The sequence below is a fragment of the Salvia miltiorrhiza genome, chromosome 3 (assembly GCF_028751815.1).
Source record: "Salvia miltiorrhiza cultivar Shanhuang (shh) chromosome 3, IMPLAD_Smil_shh, whole genome shotgun sequence".
NCBI lineage: Eukaryota > Viridiplantae > Streptophyta > Magnoliopsida > Lamiales > Lamiaceae > Salvia > Salvia miltiorrhiza.
The window spans coordinates 54,902,032-54,921,987 of record NC_080389.1 but is presented as its reverse complement, the minus strand read 5'-3'; the positions used below and the strand labels follow the sequence as shown (position 1 = coordinate 54,921,987).

The 19,956-nt window shown below is 37.2% G+C and overlaps 1 protein-coding gene and 1 long non-coding RNA gene across 2 annotated transcripts; one reads left to right on the top strand and one right to left on the bottom strand.

Moving 5' to 3' along the window:
* Window positions 1-3,579: 3,579 nt before the first annotated feature.
* Window positions 3,580-7,534, bottom strand: LOC131014498 (uncharacterized). Its single transcript, XM_057942486.1, has 3 exons — window positions 4,669-7,534; window positions 4,485-4,584; window positions 3,580-4,399 (listed from the first exon to the last, which is right to left on the bottom strand). The coding sequence occupies exons 1-3, from the start codon at window positions 7,236-7,238 to the stop codon at window positions 4,178-4,180; spliced, it is 2,892 nt and encodes a 963-aa protein (XP_057798469.1). The 5' UTR covers window positions 7,239-7,534; the 3' UTR covers window positions 3,580-4,177.
* A 10,512-nt stretch (window positions 7,535-18,046) lies between these two features.
* Window positions 18,047-18,753, top strand: LOC131014497 (uncharacterized). Its single transcript, XR_009098235.1, has 2 exons — window positions 18,047-18,215; window positions 18,307-18,753. It is a non-coding gene; the product is annotated as an uncharacterized LOC131014497 (long non-coding RNA).
* The last annotated feature ends 1,203 nt before the right edge of the window (window positions 18,754-19,956 follow it).

Below are 19,956 nucleotides of genomic sequence, written 5' to 3'. Positions count from 1 at the left end.
TTTTTTTTTTTAAGTGCAGCGCTGCAGCTGAAAGTTACGTTAATTTGTTTTCTTCTTAAACTGTTTATAAGTAAGGTCAAGAAACGTGTTTCTTGAGCAAATAATGCGCAAATTTATTTATTTAACTAGATGCAATTTTCATTACGTGACTAAATCTTGTATTTTTTGCATTACTTGAAATAATAAGGCTAACAATCAACAAGCAGGTTACAGAATCGAATCCCAAATGAGCCAAATTTTACTTTTAATTATTATAATTAGGTAGTTTATACTCTCTCCGTCTCGGCTTTTAGTATCTATTTGAGAGTGACACAAGTTTTAATAAATTGGTAGGATGTGTTGTAAGTAGAACATGGATCCCACATTTTATGTGAGTGTTAAAATAATTAAAGTGGAGCAAAGGGTTCCACCTACCTTTATTAAAAATAAAAATGAATATCAAAATGTGGGACTGCCAAAAGAGAAAATATGAATGCTAAAAAATGCGATGGATGGAGTTTTTTATATTGCGAGTCTCTTGGTCATTGATAACACTGCTCCATTATTATGTTTTTTTGAGGTCCATCTTTTTATGTTTTAAATGCTCTCAGGATTTAAATTTTGTAAGGAATTGAAGCATTTGATAGTTAATTTGGTGTTGAATTATTTTATCTTGTAAAATGTGATACTTGCTTATTGTTTTAGTGATTTTTCAGAAATATTGAGCATGATTTAGGTGAATTTGTTTGAAGTGAGGTTGAAGATTATATATCTCGATACAAATTCGGGGACACATACAAATCGAAAATCAAACGAGAAAGATATAGCAAACACAAAACTCACACGCTACCGTGCAAACAGGGCCGGCCCTGAGGGTGGGCGGGCATGGGCGACGGCCCAGGGCCCCAAAAATTTGAGGGCCCAAAATTTTTAATATATCCTATTAATTATAGATCTTATGTATACTAACACTACAAAAAAAGCGTTGATTACCGACGGCTAAATGCCGTCGGTAAAAAAAGACGGCCGCCGGTAAATAGTGTTACCGGCGGCGATAACGGCGGCAAACTCCCGCCGCTAAACGGTTCGTCGGCAACGACAATAACGGCGGCGAACATCCGCCGTCGGCAGTTAACGGCGGCGATGCCGCCGAAATTGTCGCCGTTATACGGCGGAGCCTAGCCGGAGAATTAGCGGCGGCAGACACCGCCGCTAGTTACCGAGGGCTATTTTGCCGTCGGTAGAGAGCCACCGGAGTCTGGCTGACCCTGCCGGAAAACTACCGACGGCGATTACCGCCGCTAACTAGCGGCGGCGAATCGCCGTCGGTAACAAGCTACCGCCGGCCGGTGGGTCATGCCGGAGGATGGCCGGGTATTTACCGAGGGGAAATTGCCGTCGGTAACTAGCGACGGCGTTTTGCCCACGGTAATGTTTTTTATTTTATTTTTTTATTTTATTTTATTTTATTTTATTTATTTATTTATTTATTTATTTATTTTATTGTATATTGTATATCCACAATTTATTTCCGTATTTATACGGTATTGCATACTTTAGACGAACTTCCCAGTCGGCGACCCGACTTCCCAGTGGGTCACCCATCTTGCTTGTGCTCTGTGTCAAGCACGCTTAACTTTGAAATTCTTTTCGAGTGATCACCAGTACAGAACACTCGTATTATTGATATATCTACATCTATTAATTCATTTAAATGCTATATACTCACTCATATAATTATAATCTTTGAATATGTGGAGATAATACCTTAAATATGTTGTTAATTAGTGAGCGAGTTCGTTTCGGTCCTTATTTTTATCGTCAGTAAAATATTTAATTAATATTTAATAATTAATTAATTAATTAATTAATTAATTTTTTTTTTAACATTAATACACCAAAAGTGTTTTAATTTGGTTATTATAATGTGATTTGAATTTATTTGTTTATGTTAAATGCAATCATCATCATCATTGCCATAAATATATAAAACATTTATAGTTTTAATAATTAAAGCACTTGAAATATATAGTTCAATAAAACATAAATTTGAAAAGAAAGTGCAAATGTAATTTTGTTTGAAAACATAAACATAAGTCTAAGCATCATCATCATCGGCATCAGGGTGTGGAGGTGGCTGAGCATTATACATCCTCATAAACGCCTCCAATTGAGCCACGCGGTCCTGCATCTGTTGGCGTTCTGCTTGCTCTGCCGCCATGCGCTCCTCTATCTGTTGGCGTTGTGCTTGCTCTGCCGCCAATCGCTCCTCCAGCGTGGAGATCCGTGTCTCATAAAGCTGCTGAGACACCGCAGAACTGCCCGTGCTGCGGATAGACCCCCTACTAGCCTGACTCTGCCCGGCACTCCCGACGCCGTAGATCCGTGACCTATCAATTTGCACCACCTCCAAATACACCTCGTCTAGCCGCTCCTGTCGTCCTGTGGCAGCGGCCAGTCGATGAACCTCGGCCTAATACATACATAACAATGCATAATTGTTAGAAAATAAATACATTCACTAAATATTTGAATAAACTTAAACACTTACGTCAATTCTAGCATCTCTCTCCGACGTATAACTTCCGTCGGCGTACGTGTGGAGGCGGAGGAAGGTGGCATAGTTCGGTGCATCCTGGGGAGTACCAGGATCCAAGCTCTGTAGATGCATTTATATAAGATAAATAAGTTATATTAGTCAATATATTAATTTAATTTATATACTTAATTATTTGTTAATTGCATACCATATACTGCTGCAGGATACGAGTCGACTGGGACCCGCCCACGTGCCTACTGATCCCTGTACCCTCCCCATCGGGCTCGGACATCCGGTTGGCACGAGCTCGAGTTGAAACAGCCTCAACCTCGGGCTGATGCCAGTAATCCCGGAGTCCAGTCCAAAAATCGGGAGTCATCCAGACGGGCCTAGACATCTCTCTCCCTTGGCTGATACACTGCTTGAGAGCTGTCTTGTAGTCGCTCATCATGTCGGAGTACCTTTTGCGGGCTTTTGTCTCCCACATTTTCCTCACGTCATGCTCATCATCGGGCTGCCACGTAAACTCTTTCTGTTGAAAGAAAGAGAATTAATTTAATATCAAACATTTTAACAATTTAATATGATATATTTATATGTATTATAAATTTAATTGTACCTGTAATTCATCAAAAAATTTATCCTTCATCGCCGGGGGCGTCAACTTCCATGTGTACCCGCCTGGGTTTTCAAACATCTTAAATGTGCACGTGCAAGCTTTGGACAGGCCAGTGGGCTCCAACAAAACACTGTGTACAAGTAATTTTGTCACTTAATCATGGTGTACGAGAAACAGTAATTTTAACTAATGTACTTACCCAGTCGTAGGATGCCTCTGAAATACCGTCCTCCCATCAGGTGCCTTAACCTCTCTCTCTCTGATAGCGGCAGCTGTAGGGCCCCTAGGCCTTCTAGCCCGTGAACTACTAGAAGCATTGGGAGTCTCGGGAGTCCCAGAAATATGCGTCCCAGACCCATCAGATGTATCTGCTGTAGCTTCTGGCGCATTAACGCCAGATCGCCTCCCAAATCCCAAGAAACCTCGAGAGGTAGACATGATGTCTGTTGCATACAATTAAATTAACAAATATATAGCGAAACGTAACATTAACAGTAACTAACAAACATAACAAATTTGCAATCAAATTCAACCAAAATGTGCATTTACATTTATTCATAAGCATCACTACTATCATCATCACTATCGTTAGATGTCAACGGGGAATCATCGTCTTCTGCTTCATCGTCATCTTCAATCTCAACGACTCCACCGAGGGGATGAAGGAGAAGTGGTTGTTCAATGCCTACACTTGTGTGAGTAGGCATAATAGTAACCACTTCTTCTTGAAATGGTTGATCTAATGTTGATGTAGATGCTGCAGTAGACACTTCAACCTTAGATCTTGCGTTGACTTTGCATGCTGACCACCAATTTTTCTTTGATTGGTTCGTACTGGGATAGGGACAGTAAAACACTTGAACTACTTGACTCGCCAAAACAAAGGGATCATACTTCTTATATCTTCGTGTGTGGTTCAGTGAAACTAACTTGAAGTCTGTATCAATAGAAGTTCCCTGAGCCGACAAGTCAAACCATTCACAGTTGAACAAGACTGTCTGCTTAATTGGATACCCCGGATACTCCAGCACGCAAACCTCTTACAGACGCCCATAAAAGTCTAGCACATCTCTATCACTACCATAGACCGAACCTTTTATGCAAACGCCACTGTTCACAGTCGCACTCTCTCTATCATGATCAGTTGTGTGAAACCTGTAGCCATTCACGAAATAGCCGGAGTATGTTTCAATCTCCCTTAATGGTCCAGCTGCAAGCGACCTAATATAAGGGTTCAACTCGTCGTTACAAGGACGACAAACCTGTTTCACACAAATATCATTTAAGTTTGCTAGCCAATTTTAGACTAAGTAAATGTATATTTAACATAAATTTATCGTCTCTTACGTAATGGTTAAACCACAGAATAAACTCGTTGTGAAACGCGACTTCAAACTCTGCATCAGTCATGTAAGGATTTGCATATCGTTTTTCCTCCTTGAAGATCCTTGGATACAAAGAATCAAATAAATATGTTAACACCTATATATGATGAACACTTCTTATACGTAAATTGAACGAGAATACTCACTTGCTATATGTCTCTGCAACCTCTGCACAATTGCTCAAAATATACATGTGTGCAGCATGCCATTCGCGCTCATCCATGTATCTCTTCGTCCCTCGGCCAAGTGAACGCCCAATAGGTTTGAATATGGCGAGACAAAGAGGATCATCATTTTCAGCAACGGGCATCTCAATATTGCGAGGCAAAGTTGTCCACTTTGTAGATATTTGATCTTCAAAGTAAAACGAAGAGAAGGTTGACATTTCTGCAAGTAAGTATGCATTGGCGATGGACGCCTCAACCTTGGCTTTGTTTTTTATATGATTTTTTAATGTCCTCAAATATCTTTCAAAAGGATACATCCACCGATATTGCACTGGACCAGCCAATCGTGCCTCATCTGCCAAATGAACTGGTAGGTGCTCCATTGAATCAAATAAACTAGGCGGGAAGATACGCTCAAGTTTGCAAAGAGTAACAGCTATCTTCTCACTCAGTATTCTCATGTCATATATGGCCACGTTGCGGGATGTTAATTCTCTGAAGAAGAAACTTAACTCTGTAATTGCCTCCCAAACATTCTTAGGAAGAAGTTCTTTAAATGCAACAGGCAGAAGGATTTGCATGAACACGTGACAGTCGTGACTTTTCATGTTGTGCATCTTCAGGGCGTTCATGTCAACGCATCTACTAATATTTGACACGTACCCATCGGGAAACTTAAGACTCTTGATCCATTGGAGTAAGATCTTCTTCTCTTCCCTGTCAAGCGTATAACATGCTTTCGGATACCCTCGAGTTCCATCCACTTTCTTCAACTCTTTCCGCTTGCAGAAGGTGTTCAATTCTTCTCTAGATTTTTCTGTATCTTTTGTCTTCCCCTTCACATTCAGGACAGTATTAAACACGTTATCAAACACATTTTTCTCAATGTGCATGACATCCAGATTATGTCGAATCAAAAGATATCTCCAATAGGGTAGATCCCAAAATATGCTTTTCTTTTTCCACCCTACATCTTGATATTTGGCGAGTTGAGCGTTCCTGCCATCGAAGTCTTCGGTAACCTTCACGAAGCCTAACCCCTCGATTTGATTCAAGATTTGTATTCCTGATCTTTGTTCTGGTGGACCAACATTGCATGTCTTATTCCTCAAGAATGAAGTTTTGTTTCTCCTAAACACATGGTTAGGAGGTAAGAACTTCCGATGATTATCAAACCACGATTGTTTTCCACTCATCGGCAAAGTGAATGCTTCTGTATTCTCCATGCAATGTGGACATGCCAATTTCCCAGCTGTACCCCACCCAGACAACATAGCGTACGCTGGAAAATCACTGATAGTCCATATCAGAGCTGCTCGCATCTGGAAATTTTGCTTCAACGATATGTCGTAAGTGTTCACACCAACCTCCCACAGAGATTTTAACTCGTGTATCAATGGCTGTAAGAATACGTCCAACTTCATCTTTGGGTTTGATGGGCCAGGCACGAGGACTGTGAGGAACATGAATTGTTCTTTCATGCACAACCACGGAGGCAGGTTATACGGCGTGACAATAACTGGCCAAGAAGAATATTGACGCCCTGATTGTGCAAATGGGGCAAAACCATCTGTAGAGAGGCCCAATCTCACATTTCTAATCTCATCGGCGAATCCAGGAAAGACTGAATTCAAATGTTTCCATGCCGGAGAGTCGGCCGGGTGGCGCATTATCCCATCGTCTGTGGAGGTCGCATGCCACCGCATATGTTCAGCAGTTGCAGGAGATGCAAACAATCTCTGCAATCGGGGCGTCAAGGGAAAATAGTGCATCTGTTTAGCGGGCACTTGTTTCTTTCTGCGACTCCCAGATGCACGCAAGCTGTCCTTATATCGTGATTGGTCACAGAACATACAACTATGTAGCTCACTAGTTTCCCCCCAATACAACATGCAGTTATTAACACAGCAATCGATCTTCTCTACTGGCAAACCCAAACCACGTAGATTTCTTTTCGTACTATAGAAGTCTTCTGGACAGTTGTTACCCTCTGGTAAAGCAGCTTTCATCATCGAAGACATCTGATTGTAAGTCCTCTCTGACATGTGGCTTTCAGTCTTTATGCTCATGAATTGAGTCATCCAACTTAATTGTATGTACGTGTCACATCCTGCGTACAATGGAGTATCCGCTGCATCCAACATGTTATAAATCTGTTGAGCGTCATTATTGGGCGGCTGCTCCAGATTTGGAGGATCTTGATAATTACTAGGTCCAGCATGGTCATGCACCATCCTTTCGTAGTTATTGTATAATCCATCATCCTCATTCATTATAGCATGTTCTCTCGGCATAGACAGCGGTGCTTCCCCGTGACAAACCCAAACTTTGTAATTCAGGACAAATCCACGCCTACTAACATGTTCTCTGACCGTAGGTACATCTAAATACGCTTGATTCTTGCACTTCTTACACGGGCACCTAATGTTACCTTGTCCATCTGTGTACGCCGTTTGATTGAACGCCCACTCAAGGAAAAACTCAAGCCCCGTTTCAAATGCGGTACGATCATTGTATCTCGCGTACATCCACGTACGATTATCACTCATTCTTGCAAATTCTAATTGAAAAAAACAAATAAAACATAATAAATTACTTGAAATCTAACAAAATTTCGACAGCATAACCCCACTATCCTAACTACCAAGTGCTCGACTCTACCAGCAACTATAGTGACCATAGTGGTCCTAATTTACTAAGCCTATACTAGGTCTACCCGACCCCCCAATGTCGAAGCAATAATACAATACAAATAAAAGCAATAAAAATCATGGTAATTAAATTAAAAACAATCATTTGTAGGGAGAAGATCCTTAAGAAATAATCAATTTCTATCCCAAAGGGAGAAGATCCTTAAGAAATTGATTAAATCTATCCCACAATATATATATATATATATATAATAATATAACATTTCATAAACACATAGCACATAACATTTAATTTAACAAAATTATCCAACATATATAAATTATTCTAACAAACAATTCTTAAACTAATTGATTAAAATTAATATAATTTAAAATTAATCATGCTTCATAATTTAAAATTAAACTAACAACATATATTAAATAGATTAATATAATTTAAAATTAATCATGCTTCATATAATTTAGTTATAAACAAAATCAATTATAAATTAATTAACTATATATAACAAATAAATCTATTTAATTAATATATAATTAAATACATAAATAAATTCATAATTAAATAAATAAATAAATAAGAGAGCGTACGGTGGTGGTTTCCGGTGGGTGTCGTGAAGAAGGCGGTGAAACGAGGTCGTCAAACTACAATAAATAATATAAGTGAAAATTATATAATTATATATATATAATTAAAATTAATGAGATATATATATATATATATATATATATAGATCTAGAGAGAGAGAGAGAGAGAGAGAGATACCTGCTAGGGCGGCGGCGGTCGGCGGCGGCGGCGGTCGGCAGCAGCGGCGGAAGCAGCAGCAGCAGGCAGGGGAGGGGGGTGGATTTTCGTGTGTGTGTGTGCGGCGCAGAAACTGAAGAAAGAAGGAACCCGCTGCCCTATATTTAAACGGTTACCGACGGCAAATGCCGCCGCTAGATAGCGGCGGCAATTTTACCGCCGTTAATTCTATAAAATAAATTATTTATTGTGTATTTTAATATTAACGGCGGCGTCGCCGCCGCTAGCTAACGGCGGGGAATTTGCCGTCGGTAGATGGCCGGTAAATTCGAAAGTTCGGGTCGCCTCGACTGCCGCCGCCGTGCCGCCGTTAGCTACCGACGGCAAAATAGCCGCCGGTAGTTTTCGCCGGTAAAAACGCGTTTTTTTGTAGTGTAACAAAATAGTTCATCTATTGATTTTGGGCTCAACATAATTTATTCTCAAATTTATATCTATACTTAATATAGAGAGTTTTCAATTTGAAATCAATTTCAAAGTAATTTCAAAATTGAGTGACTATTTTGTAGTTATAATATTAATAAAATTGAAGGTTTATTTTTATTTTTATTTTTATTTTTATTTTCATTTTCATTTTCATTTTCTTTAACTTCTTATTTGTTGTTACATTTCTTTCCAAAATTGTGAAATTCAATTAATTATAAAATATTTAATATGCATATCAAATTAAAGATCACGATAAGAGCTTTAATATGATACTCCCTCCGTCCCCAAAATAAGTTCCTCTTTGGGGACGGCACGGGTTTTAAGGAAAATGGTAAAGTGTATTGATAGTGGAAAAAAATATGTTATAATTAGTATTGGAAGTGGTGAAAAGGTGAAAAAGTGTTATAATTAGTATTGGGAGTGGTGAAAAAGTGAAAAGTAAGAATAAATAAAGTATTATTAGTGGTGGGGTAGTTGTCCAAAAATAGAAAGAAAGAAAGAGGAACTTATTTGGGGGACGTCCCAAAATGGAAAAAGATGAACTTATTTCAGGGACGGAGGGAGTATATTTTATGAAAAATATTTGATTTAAAATGTAAAATTTATGCATGTTCAAATATTAAAGTTTTATAAATTTCTCTCACCTCTCTCATCTTTACGAATAAATATATTTTTAATTCTTTTAAATTAGTATTTTATTTTTAATTTTTTTAACTTATTTTTTTGTTTTTGTATTTCATAATATCAAATTTTATAATTGTGAATTCTTTTTTGTTTTTTTTAATATTCAATTCAAATATATATAATTAAAATTAATTTTTTATTATATTTATAAGTATAATAATTAAATTAGTATTAATTTTATATAAATAGTAAAAACAAAAAATATTTCTCGTGCATGAGATGCAAATGCTAGTTGCACCTCGCCGCCGGTAATATATTTAAGTATACAAATTAATTAATATTAACAAGACGCCCGATGATCACCGGAGGCATCCTTGCCGCTGGTATTTCTGCCGCTACTTTGAAAAATACGGCCGTCGGTAAATCTGGCCGCAAATTGTGTACGTTTTTTGGTAGTGGTAATATATTAGGGCCCAATTTTTTAATTTCGCCCAGGGCCTCAGTTTTGTCAGGACCGGTCCTGCGTGCAAAAACGGCAACCTGCCGAATCAGGTAGGCGTTTTTGCAGAGAAATAAGAACGAAAATTCTTCAAGTAGGTAGTCCTGCACTGGAAAAATTCAGTGAAAACGATAACCGGAATGTTGGTATTTTGTAAGCTTTTTTGCAAGCATTTTAGGATGAAAATTGCGGTTGACGGGTTTTGATCGTGTGCTTCATCTGACTTTTGTTCACACATTTTCACGATTTTTTATTGGATTTTGGCCCAATGCCTATATACAATTCACAAACTTGGTTTTGTGCTTTATTTCTGTATAAATTAGATGTTAATTCCTTTGTATTTTATATGTGAAAAGTGCTTTTGCGCCTTATTGTTTGATATTTTGAAGAGATTGTACTTGATGATAGTTTTGGTGAGTTTTCATGAAAAATCAAATAAAAATTGGAAAGAAAAAAGTCGATGGGGTCGAAGGAAAACTCAGTAAGAGTATGTGAGCTATAACAGTGAATAAATCGAAGTTTGAAAGAAGGAAAACAAAGTCGAGTGCGACAGGGACCCTGCAACCATGACCATAGACTATGATGTCATTGTTGTCTGTTCCAGTGAGTTCCCGTGACCATGCCCAGGGGTCGCGGGCCATGACCACGAGTCAACCCATTTTCCACATGTCCTCAGTTGTGGTCGTGGAAAAAGACGGAGTTTCATCTGTTGTAGGCGTCAGAGGCGATTTTCATCTCACACTATAAAATCCTTCTATTTTGGGGGAAATTTATCATTCATTGAGCCCCAGCCACCATTTCTACATTCACACACCAAGAAATTGATGGAGTTTGAAGAAGAAGAAGAATTGAAGAAACAAGATTAGAAGCATTTGTTTGTAGGATTTGTCCTTTAAACCTTACTTTCTTTGATTATGTTTCCCATTGAGGTATTGTGCTTCTAATTAGAATGATTAGCTAAATCCTTTTATTTTAGGGATTATACTAGATGTATTTGTAATGAATTGATATTCATTTTAATATATCTCTTGATCGAATACCTTGATCTCTTTTAGCCATAGTTTAATTTTCATTTTTGAATGATTGACCATCATTTTGCCATTTCTATTGTGTTGGTTTGAGCTCAGGAGAGAATAATCAACACTGAATAGGAGCTCAAGGCACGCCGTTTTGATAAATCGGGAGGTTGAGAATTTAGGTGAGGGTGTTTAATTTGGTGATCTTTTGTGCCTTTTTGAGTTATATGCTAGCAATTATGACATGCAATCTACTGATTTAGTCGTCCGAGATGAGGCTAAGGGTAGTTTCCTGATCGCTCTAGATAAGTAAGATCTTTTAAGAGTTGATTAATTTAGATTGAAGTCCAGTTACTATCCATTGATGTCTAGTCTCTAGATCCCCTCTTAAGTTTCATGATTCATCTTTGCTTTTGTTTGATCTTATTATTCATTCATATTATCTAAGTAGTTGTTAGTTAAACAATCACTCTGATAGTCTAGATAAATTTATTTCAATGAATTAGTAGTAATTACAATATTAGATTACTAATCCTCGTGGGATACGACCTTGCTCACTACTAATACAATTACATCGTGCACTTTCAGCGTAGTCAATTAAAAATCAAACAATACGACATCTTTATCTAGTTCTTTTAACACTGATCACTAATTTATTAGCAACAAAAATATTGCAATAACATGATGTAATTGTAGTATAAATAGCAAACGAGTATCATATCAACATGGACTGATAAGCGAAAACACTATGAATAATCCTAATAAATACTACTGCAATATCCAGGCAAACACAAAAATATGGAGAATAAAATCAAAACTCAAAACAGAACAAATAAAATCATATTAAAATCTAAGATATAAAAGACTGATTATAGGGAATGTAATTTTGTTAATTACATCTACACAATTAACATATTAATCTAAATTACCAATTTAATTTAGTCCTGACAAGAGATCAGTACATAAATAATCATACACTCTCGCTAGAACAGTTTATGATAGCTAATTAGTAAATTCTCGATCTCGGCTAAGTCTCAAGAAAATCTTCTAACTCTCAAACGCTCACAAGAATAGATTTCTATGATTTACCTATCTACGTTAGGTTTCAAAGTTAAAATCATATCATACATTCCTTAATCCACTAAACAGTTATCTCCACTAGGTGATCAAACCGAATAGCTAAACATGCAAATTATAATTCACAAGAAATAAGCACCAGGAATTGTGAATCAGAAACTAGAAGACAAAAGTGTATCAATAAATCAATAATAGAAATTCAATCAACTATTTATAAATTAAACCCTAGAATTAGAAAAGAAAACTAGTTAGACATAAATGAATGAATAAATAAATAAATAAGTAGACAAAAAATATAATTAAAAAGAAAGCAATAAAAATAAATAAAATTGATAAAACCCAAAAAGAATTTAGGATGAGCAATTGGAATCTTCAATCTAATCTTTGAAAGCAATAAATTCTCAAGTCTAAAATTGAAAAATGTTAAAAAGATGGAGAAGAGAGATGTAGAGAAGTGTCTAATAGGTCAACCAAAGGACCTATATATAGAGCATAGGAGATAAATAAAGTGCAGAACTCAAAAATACTGATAAAATCCTGAAAAATCGCAAATTCCTGAAAATTCACAAAATCCCGTCTGCCACTATTAACTGTTGCGCCAACTTTCTTGTTTCAGCCATATCTCCTTCGTACGAACTCCGATTTACAATCGATTGCGCCCAAGAACTCGTATTGAGATGGTCTACAACTTTCATTAAAATCATATCTCCAAAGTAAGCTTTGATATTTCTATAGATTTCATCAAAGTACGAGCAAGTATCATATTTCACAAGATAAAATAATTTAAGCACAAAACAATCACCAAACACTCAATTTCCTATAAAATTAACATCTTAAGAACATTAAAAATCATAGAAAAATGAGTGTTATCAACACAATTAGGTTTTATTTTTGCTTCGTTTTTTATAATTCTTTAGTTTTAGAGCTTAGATTTAATTTCCGCAAGGATTAAAGCCGTTCAAGTTGTTCATCATGAATTTGCTTATGGGTTTTATTTAGTTAATTTATTGATGTTCTCCAATATTGATGTATTTTTATTTAATTATATCTAAATTTTTATATAATTCTAGTGTGAATTAATTTTTATATGATGTATTTTATTTATGTGTCTGATTATTGATTCCAATTTGCTTTACAATCTGCTCCCTCTGTTCTATTATAAATGGCACAAAACTTTTGAGCTAGCATACAAAATAAGAACAATGTGTAAATTAGTTAAAATTGGTAGAGCCTAAACTTTTTTAAAGGTAAAATTTTGTCATTTATGGAAACAAGTCGCTTATAGTGGGACCCAAAATGGAATACATGCATGTCACTTTTAATGGAACGGAGTGAGTATGATTTATGATTTTTAGTGTTCTATACCATGTTAAATAATTGGCCACTATTTTACATGTTTAATGTTCAATTTGAGACCTAAGAGTGATAATTAATGGTCAATCGGTTTGAGAATGCATGATATGATTACCTCTTGATTCCTAGAAAAGAGATAGATGGGTTACATGGACTTCTTTGCGTGATGTTCGGAGTTAGTATATTTTTCTTAAGACTTACTGGGCATAGAAAATATATTAAACTACTTTCATAAAATGCTCGAGAGAGTGTGTAATTACATTTGTGATTTTTCATTGTGAGTGGATTAAAATTGGTAACTAAACCAATAAGTTAAATTGCATGTGCTTATAAATTAAATAGTAACTTATTTTTGTGTGATTTGTGTGGTCTTATGCACAGTCCCTTTTTCCACTTTTTGCACTTCAATTCATGATAATATTATTACAAGTTATATGTGTGATAATATTTTTCCATATTGTATATTTTTATGATCTTTCAACTTTATTTTTTTTTTATTTTTAAACGTTGATCTTTCATTTTACAGTACTTAAAATATATACTCTCTATATTTCTCCTTCTTTCTTTTCATTTTTTCTCTATTCTCTCTCTCTCTATTCGTATTATTTTCATATATTTTTCCACCATATAAAACATGAGATAAAAATAGTGGAGACTGCTAAAATGTGATAAAAAAAATTATTTTTTTCTTTTCACTTCTTTTCTATTGATAAGCTTACGACCAAAAAGAACCACTACAAAAAAATCGTTAATTACCGATGGCAAAATGCCGTCGGTAATAAAAGACGGCCGCCGGTAAATAGTGTTACCGGCGGCGATGCCGGCGGCAAGCTGCCGCCGCTAATCGACTCGTCGGTAACGACAATATCGGCGGCGACCGGCCGCCGTCGACAATTAACGGCGGCTTTGCCGGCGGAATTTCTGCCGTTAAACGGCGGAGCAATGCCGGAGAATTAGCGGCGGCAACCACCGCCGCTAATTACCGAGGGCATTAATGCCGTCGGTAATACGCCACCGGAGTGCCGCGGAGCCTTGCCGGAAAATCGCCGTCGCTAATTGGCGGCGACACAACGCCGTCGGTAATAAGCCACCGCCGTCCGGTGGCCCTTCGCCGGAGGGGCCTGGGTTTTTACCGAGGGCAAAACGCCGTCGGTAATTACCGACGGCGTTTTGCCCTCGGTATTTTTTTTAATTTTACTTTTTTTATTTTATTTATTTATTTATTTATTTATTTATATATTTTATTGTATATCCACAATTTATTTCCGTATTTATACGGTATTGCATACTTTAGACGAACTTCCCAATCAGCGACCCGACTTCCCAGTGGATCACCCATCTTGCTTGTGCTCTGTGTCAAGCACGCTTAACTTTGAAATTCTTTTCGAGTGGTCACCAGTACAGAACACTCGTATTATTGATATATCTACATCTATTAATTCATTTAAATGCTATATACTCACTCATATATTTATAATCTTTGAATATGTGGAGATAATACCTGAAATATGTTGTTAATTAGTGATCGAGTTCGTTTCGGTCCTTATTTTTATCGTCGGTAAAATATTTAATTAATATTTAATTTTAATATTTAATTATTAATTTTTTTTAACATTAATACACCAAAAGTGTTTTAATTTGGTTATTATAATGTGATTTGAATTTATTTGTTTATGTTAAATGCAATCATCATCATCATTGCCATAAATATATAAAACATATATAGTTTTAATAATTAAAGCACCTGAAATATATAGTTCAATAAAACATAAATTTGAAAAGAAAGTGCAAATGTAATTTTGTTTGAAAACATAAATATAAGTCTAGCATGGTAATAAAAGACGGAAAGTCCTAAGCATCATCATCATCATCATCAGGGGGTGGAGGTGGCTGAGCATTATACATCCTCATAAACGCCTCCAATTGAGTCATGCGGTCCTGCATCTCTTGGCGTGCTGCTTGCTCTGCCGCCATGCGCTCCTGCATCTCTTGGCGTTGTGCTTGCTCTGCCGCCAATCGCTCCTCCAACGTGGAGATCCGTGTCTCATAAAGCTGCTGAGACACCGCAGAAGAGCCCGTGCTGCGGATAGACCCCTTACTAGCCTGACTCTGCCCGGCACTCCCGACGCCGTAGATCCGTGACCTATCCGGATGCACCACCTCCAAATACACCTCATCTAGCCGGTGCTCTCGTCCTGTGGCAGCGGTAAGTCGATGAACCTCGGCCTAATTCATACATAACAATGCATAATTGTTAGAAAATAAATACATATTCACTAAATATTTGAATAAACTTAAACACTTACGTCAATTCTTGCATCTCTCGGAGACGTATAACTTCCGTCGGCGTACATGTGGAGGCGGAGGAAGGTGGCATAGTTTGGTGAATCCTGGGGAAAATCAGGCTCCAAACTCTGTAGATGCATTTATATAAGATAAATAAGTTATATTAGTCAAGATATTATATATATTTATATATATATATATATATATATATATATATATACTTATGTAAGATAAATAATTTATATATATTTATATATATATATACTTATGAACCTAATTATATAAGATAAATAATTTATATATATTTATATATATAGGGGAGGGCTAGAATAAAAACACTCTTAAGTGTATAAAATATAAATGATTTTCAGCCCTTAGATCATCAAGATCTACGGTTGATTCGTAACCCTTTTGGATGAATTCGTGGTCCTGGGTTCGAATCCCAAAAGTAGCAAAAATTTATTTTTCACAATTCGTAACCATGTTGGATGAATTCGTAACCCTGTTGGATAAAATTCGTACATTAAAAAACGTTTATATTTATATTTTAAGAAGTGTTTTTACTGTAGTCTTCCCCTATATATATATAGGGAGAAGATCCATGGAGAATGCTAAATATTTTGAGAATAGAGAATGCGTTCGAATAAGTCTGTAATTTCGATGAATAAATCAATATATCGTATGAATAAGATTTTTGGCCATGGTTCGAATCCTGATAGGGGCGAGATTTTCACTATTTTTACCATATTTACTGAATACATCTGTTCATTATTTATGCTGATCTATTCGTAAAATTTATAAACTTATTCGTTATTTTTCATTCTCTCGAAAAATATAATTCTCTATCGATCCCTACCCTATATATATATATATATATATATATATATATATATATATATATGAACTTAATTATTTGTTAATTACATACCATATACTGCTGCAGGATACGAGTCGACTGAGACCCGCCCACGTGCCTACTGATCCCTGTACCCTCCCCATCGGGCTCGGACATCCGGTTGGCACGTGCTCGTGTAGAAACAGCCTCAACCTCGGGTTGCTGCCAGTAATCCTGGACTCCAGTCCAAAAATCGGGAGTCATCCAGACGGGTCTAGACATCTCTCTCCCTTGGCGGGTACACTGCTTGAGCTCTTTCTTGTAGTCGCTCATCATGTCGGAGTACCTTTTGCGGGCGTTTTTCTCCCACATTTTCCTCACGTCACGCTCATCCTCGGGCTGCCACTGAAACTCTTTCTGTTGAAAGAAAGAGAATTAATTTAATATCAAACATTTTAACAATTTAATATGATATATTTATATGTACTATAAATTTAATTGTACCTGTAATTCACCAAAAAATGTATCCTTCATCGCCGGGGGCGTCAACTTCCATGTGTACCCGCCTGGGTTTTCAAACATCTTAAATGACTGCGTGCAAGCTTTGGACAGGCCGTAGGGCTCTAACAACTCACTGTATACAAGTAATTTTTTAGGGGAAAAAGAGTTGCATTACTCAACGACAAAAGAGTTGAGTAGATGAGGCAAATGCTGAAGAAAAGTAGGCAAAACTTAAGAAGAAAGCGCATAATTGGGTAGACGAGGAGAGCAGCTAAAGTCACATCTGGTGAAGTTATCCAATGTAAGAAGGATCCGTGACGCCAACAATGAGTCTCAAGAGTAACATCCACACAAGACCGCTGCTGCTTCGCCTTCTTCAGCTATCCAAACCCCATTCCCGAACCAGCAGCATCAAATTGGCTCATCAATCTAGCAAATTTGCTGCGAATCAGTCACAGGTTTTGTCCAAAGAGCTCGCTGGGCAAGAGAGTAGCATTCCATAGGCCTTTCTTTGAAAAAGCTTCATGTTTCTTGCATACCAAAAACTCCAAACCATAGTAGCAAAAAGCTGCTGAACCTCTTTGTGTGGGATCCGTCGAATGCTATCAAACCAAGAAATAATACAACACTCCTCACCATGGAAAATCGGGTTCAAACCTCCCAGCAGAAGGAGATCCAATGACAGTCCCTAAGGGCGTGCTCCATTGTTTCCACCTTATCGCCACATCTCCTACACATTAATCGACCTCCTCAGTAAAGCTTGCGCCGTGGGAACAGCCCCAGCTAGACAAGAGTTTAACTTTGGGAAGATCATCCAGATTAATTCCAAACCCATTTCCACAGTGACTCTAGGCCTCATCCCATTGTTTAATGGAACAAGCCAACCGATATCCCGACTTAACACTGTACACGTTGAACCTTCCCGCCGGCCAAATTGGTACATCAGCTCCTCCCCAAGGCCGCAACTGCTCCAACATTCTCCAAAAATCAGTTCCAACTTATCTCTATCCCAAGTCCAAGAATCCTCATGCAAAAACTCATCAAGGGTCGCCCCCTTCCATTCATTCGAAACATCAGCAACCTTAAAATTACCATCCCCATCAGGAAACCATTTGTCAAAACCCAAACGAATTCTGTTGCATCAGCAACCTTAAAATATACTGTTTATAATGTGCCGCAACTGTCTCTTCCGGTGGGGAAGCGTGCATTGCAAGCATTGATCTAAGGCTTTGATTTTTGTGTTTTTTTATTTTGGATCAGAATGCTTGATCTTAGCCCCAAATTAAAATAACATATTTATATATAGCCTCCAGAAATATAAACATAGAAGAACAAGCACATTCCCACTTCTGATTAATTTGTCGTCATCGTTTTCTCAGGTGGTGGTCCTAAGAGTGTCTATTGCATTACAGAGGATGCGAAAGTAAAATGAGTCAACATATTTACAAAGTCGAAGGTGTGTGTGTTTGTTCTCGCCAGCCTTAATTTTTTTAATGTTTTTAATTTTCTGTGACAACTTTTATTGGAGTTTTTGAGTTTATGTGCAGTAATGAGGCCCTTCAATATATATTTTGTAGCAAAGAAAGTGACGGTAATAAGAAAGATTACGTCGTTGGAGGTGTTGTCGAGCATATCAAAGGTGAAAACGCACAGCTATAGGCTCCGACCATAACATCGGAATTCAAAGGCGCTTGAGTTACAGAGAAATGGAGTAACCGCCTAGCCTAATATTCACTATTTCATTGTCTTGTTTATAAATTCATACACTATTAAATTGCAATTTATGTTGATGAGAGAGAGAGAGAGAGAGAGAGAGAGAGAGAGAGAGGTTTCTTGAATGATTTGATGAGATGTGAAGGAGTAGAGAAACGAGGAGCGCAAAGATGGTGAGGGAGATGAGTAATGTGAGGATTTTAGTGTGTGTTTTGATGAAATAAGGGATAATGATGTCTCTAATCCATGAATTGAATAAGAGATTTTAATCCGTTGAAGAAGGAGGCATAGGTTTTGATCCGTTGAAGAATGGGGGACTAAGTTCACGTCAAAAGATAAAAAGGAATTGGGGCTAAGGGGTAAAATAGACTTTATATAAATATTTTTAATATTTTATAATATAAGAGGCTACAAAGTGTAAAATTTGGGCTATAATTAGAATTACCCTTTTAAATATATCCACTAAAATTATCATTATAATCCCAACCACGATTCATTGGGCATTCAATACAATCAAGGGTGATTTTAAATATATCCACTAAATTATTGTTATAAATTTATAATCCCTCGTTGAAAAAAAATAACATATGTACATATTTACCCCTATAATTCCATTTTAATTTTTAATAACTATTTCCAAAAAAAATTACGCAACCCCATTTCCTGAAAAATTGTATAGCCCCTAACTGCGAAGGGAATATATATATATATATATATATATATATATATCAAACTTTACCTAGATTTATGGTGAAACGAGAAACCAACACCTAAACTAGAAAGCAGTAAACGACACCGGATTTACGTGGTTCGGTCGAGAAGACCTACGTCCACGGGGTGTTTTGGGGGTTTTTCCACTATAATCGAGAGAGTTACATTTTACAAGAGATGAATGAATAATAATGAGATGATCCCCCCCTCTAACCTACTACTAAGTCTCTATTTATAAGCATGTAAATAATCCTTAGGGCCTCAAGCCCATTCCCTAAGATAATTGGGCTTAAGCCCCTTTAATACATTGAAGGGTAAGATAGTAATTTCGGTTTTACGCGGGAGACCTCCCCGCGCTTTTAGTGACTCCTCTGGTGAAAATGTCTTCTCTGGCGAGGGCGTCTTCTCTGGCGATGTTGACGTCTCTGGCGAGGATGACTTCTCTGGCAGATACGCCTCCTCTGGCGAGGATGACCTCTCTGGCAGACACGCCTCCTCTGGCGAGGATGACTTCTCTGGCAGATACGCCTCCTCTGGCGAGGATGACTTCTCTGGTTTACACCATTTCCCTACTATGCACATATCACTCCTCATCAACCACTCCCCCCTAGTCTGGTTGAACCGGGTATTCTTCGTGTTCAACCAGCGAAGTATCGTTAAAGCCAGCGCTGCGCTGTTTTCCTTAATCCCTGCAAATCATGAAGACATAAGAGTTTTAATATTATAAGAAAGCAAAGATAAGCATTTTTCCCTTGACTTTGGAATTGTAGTTC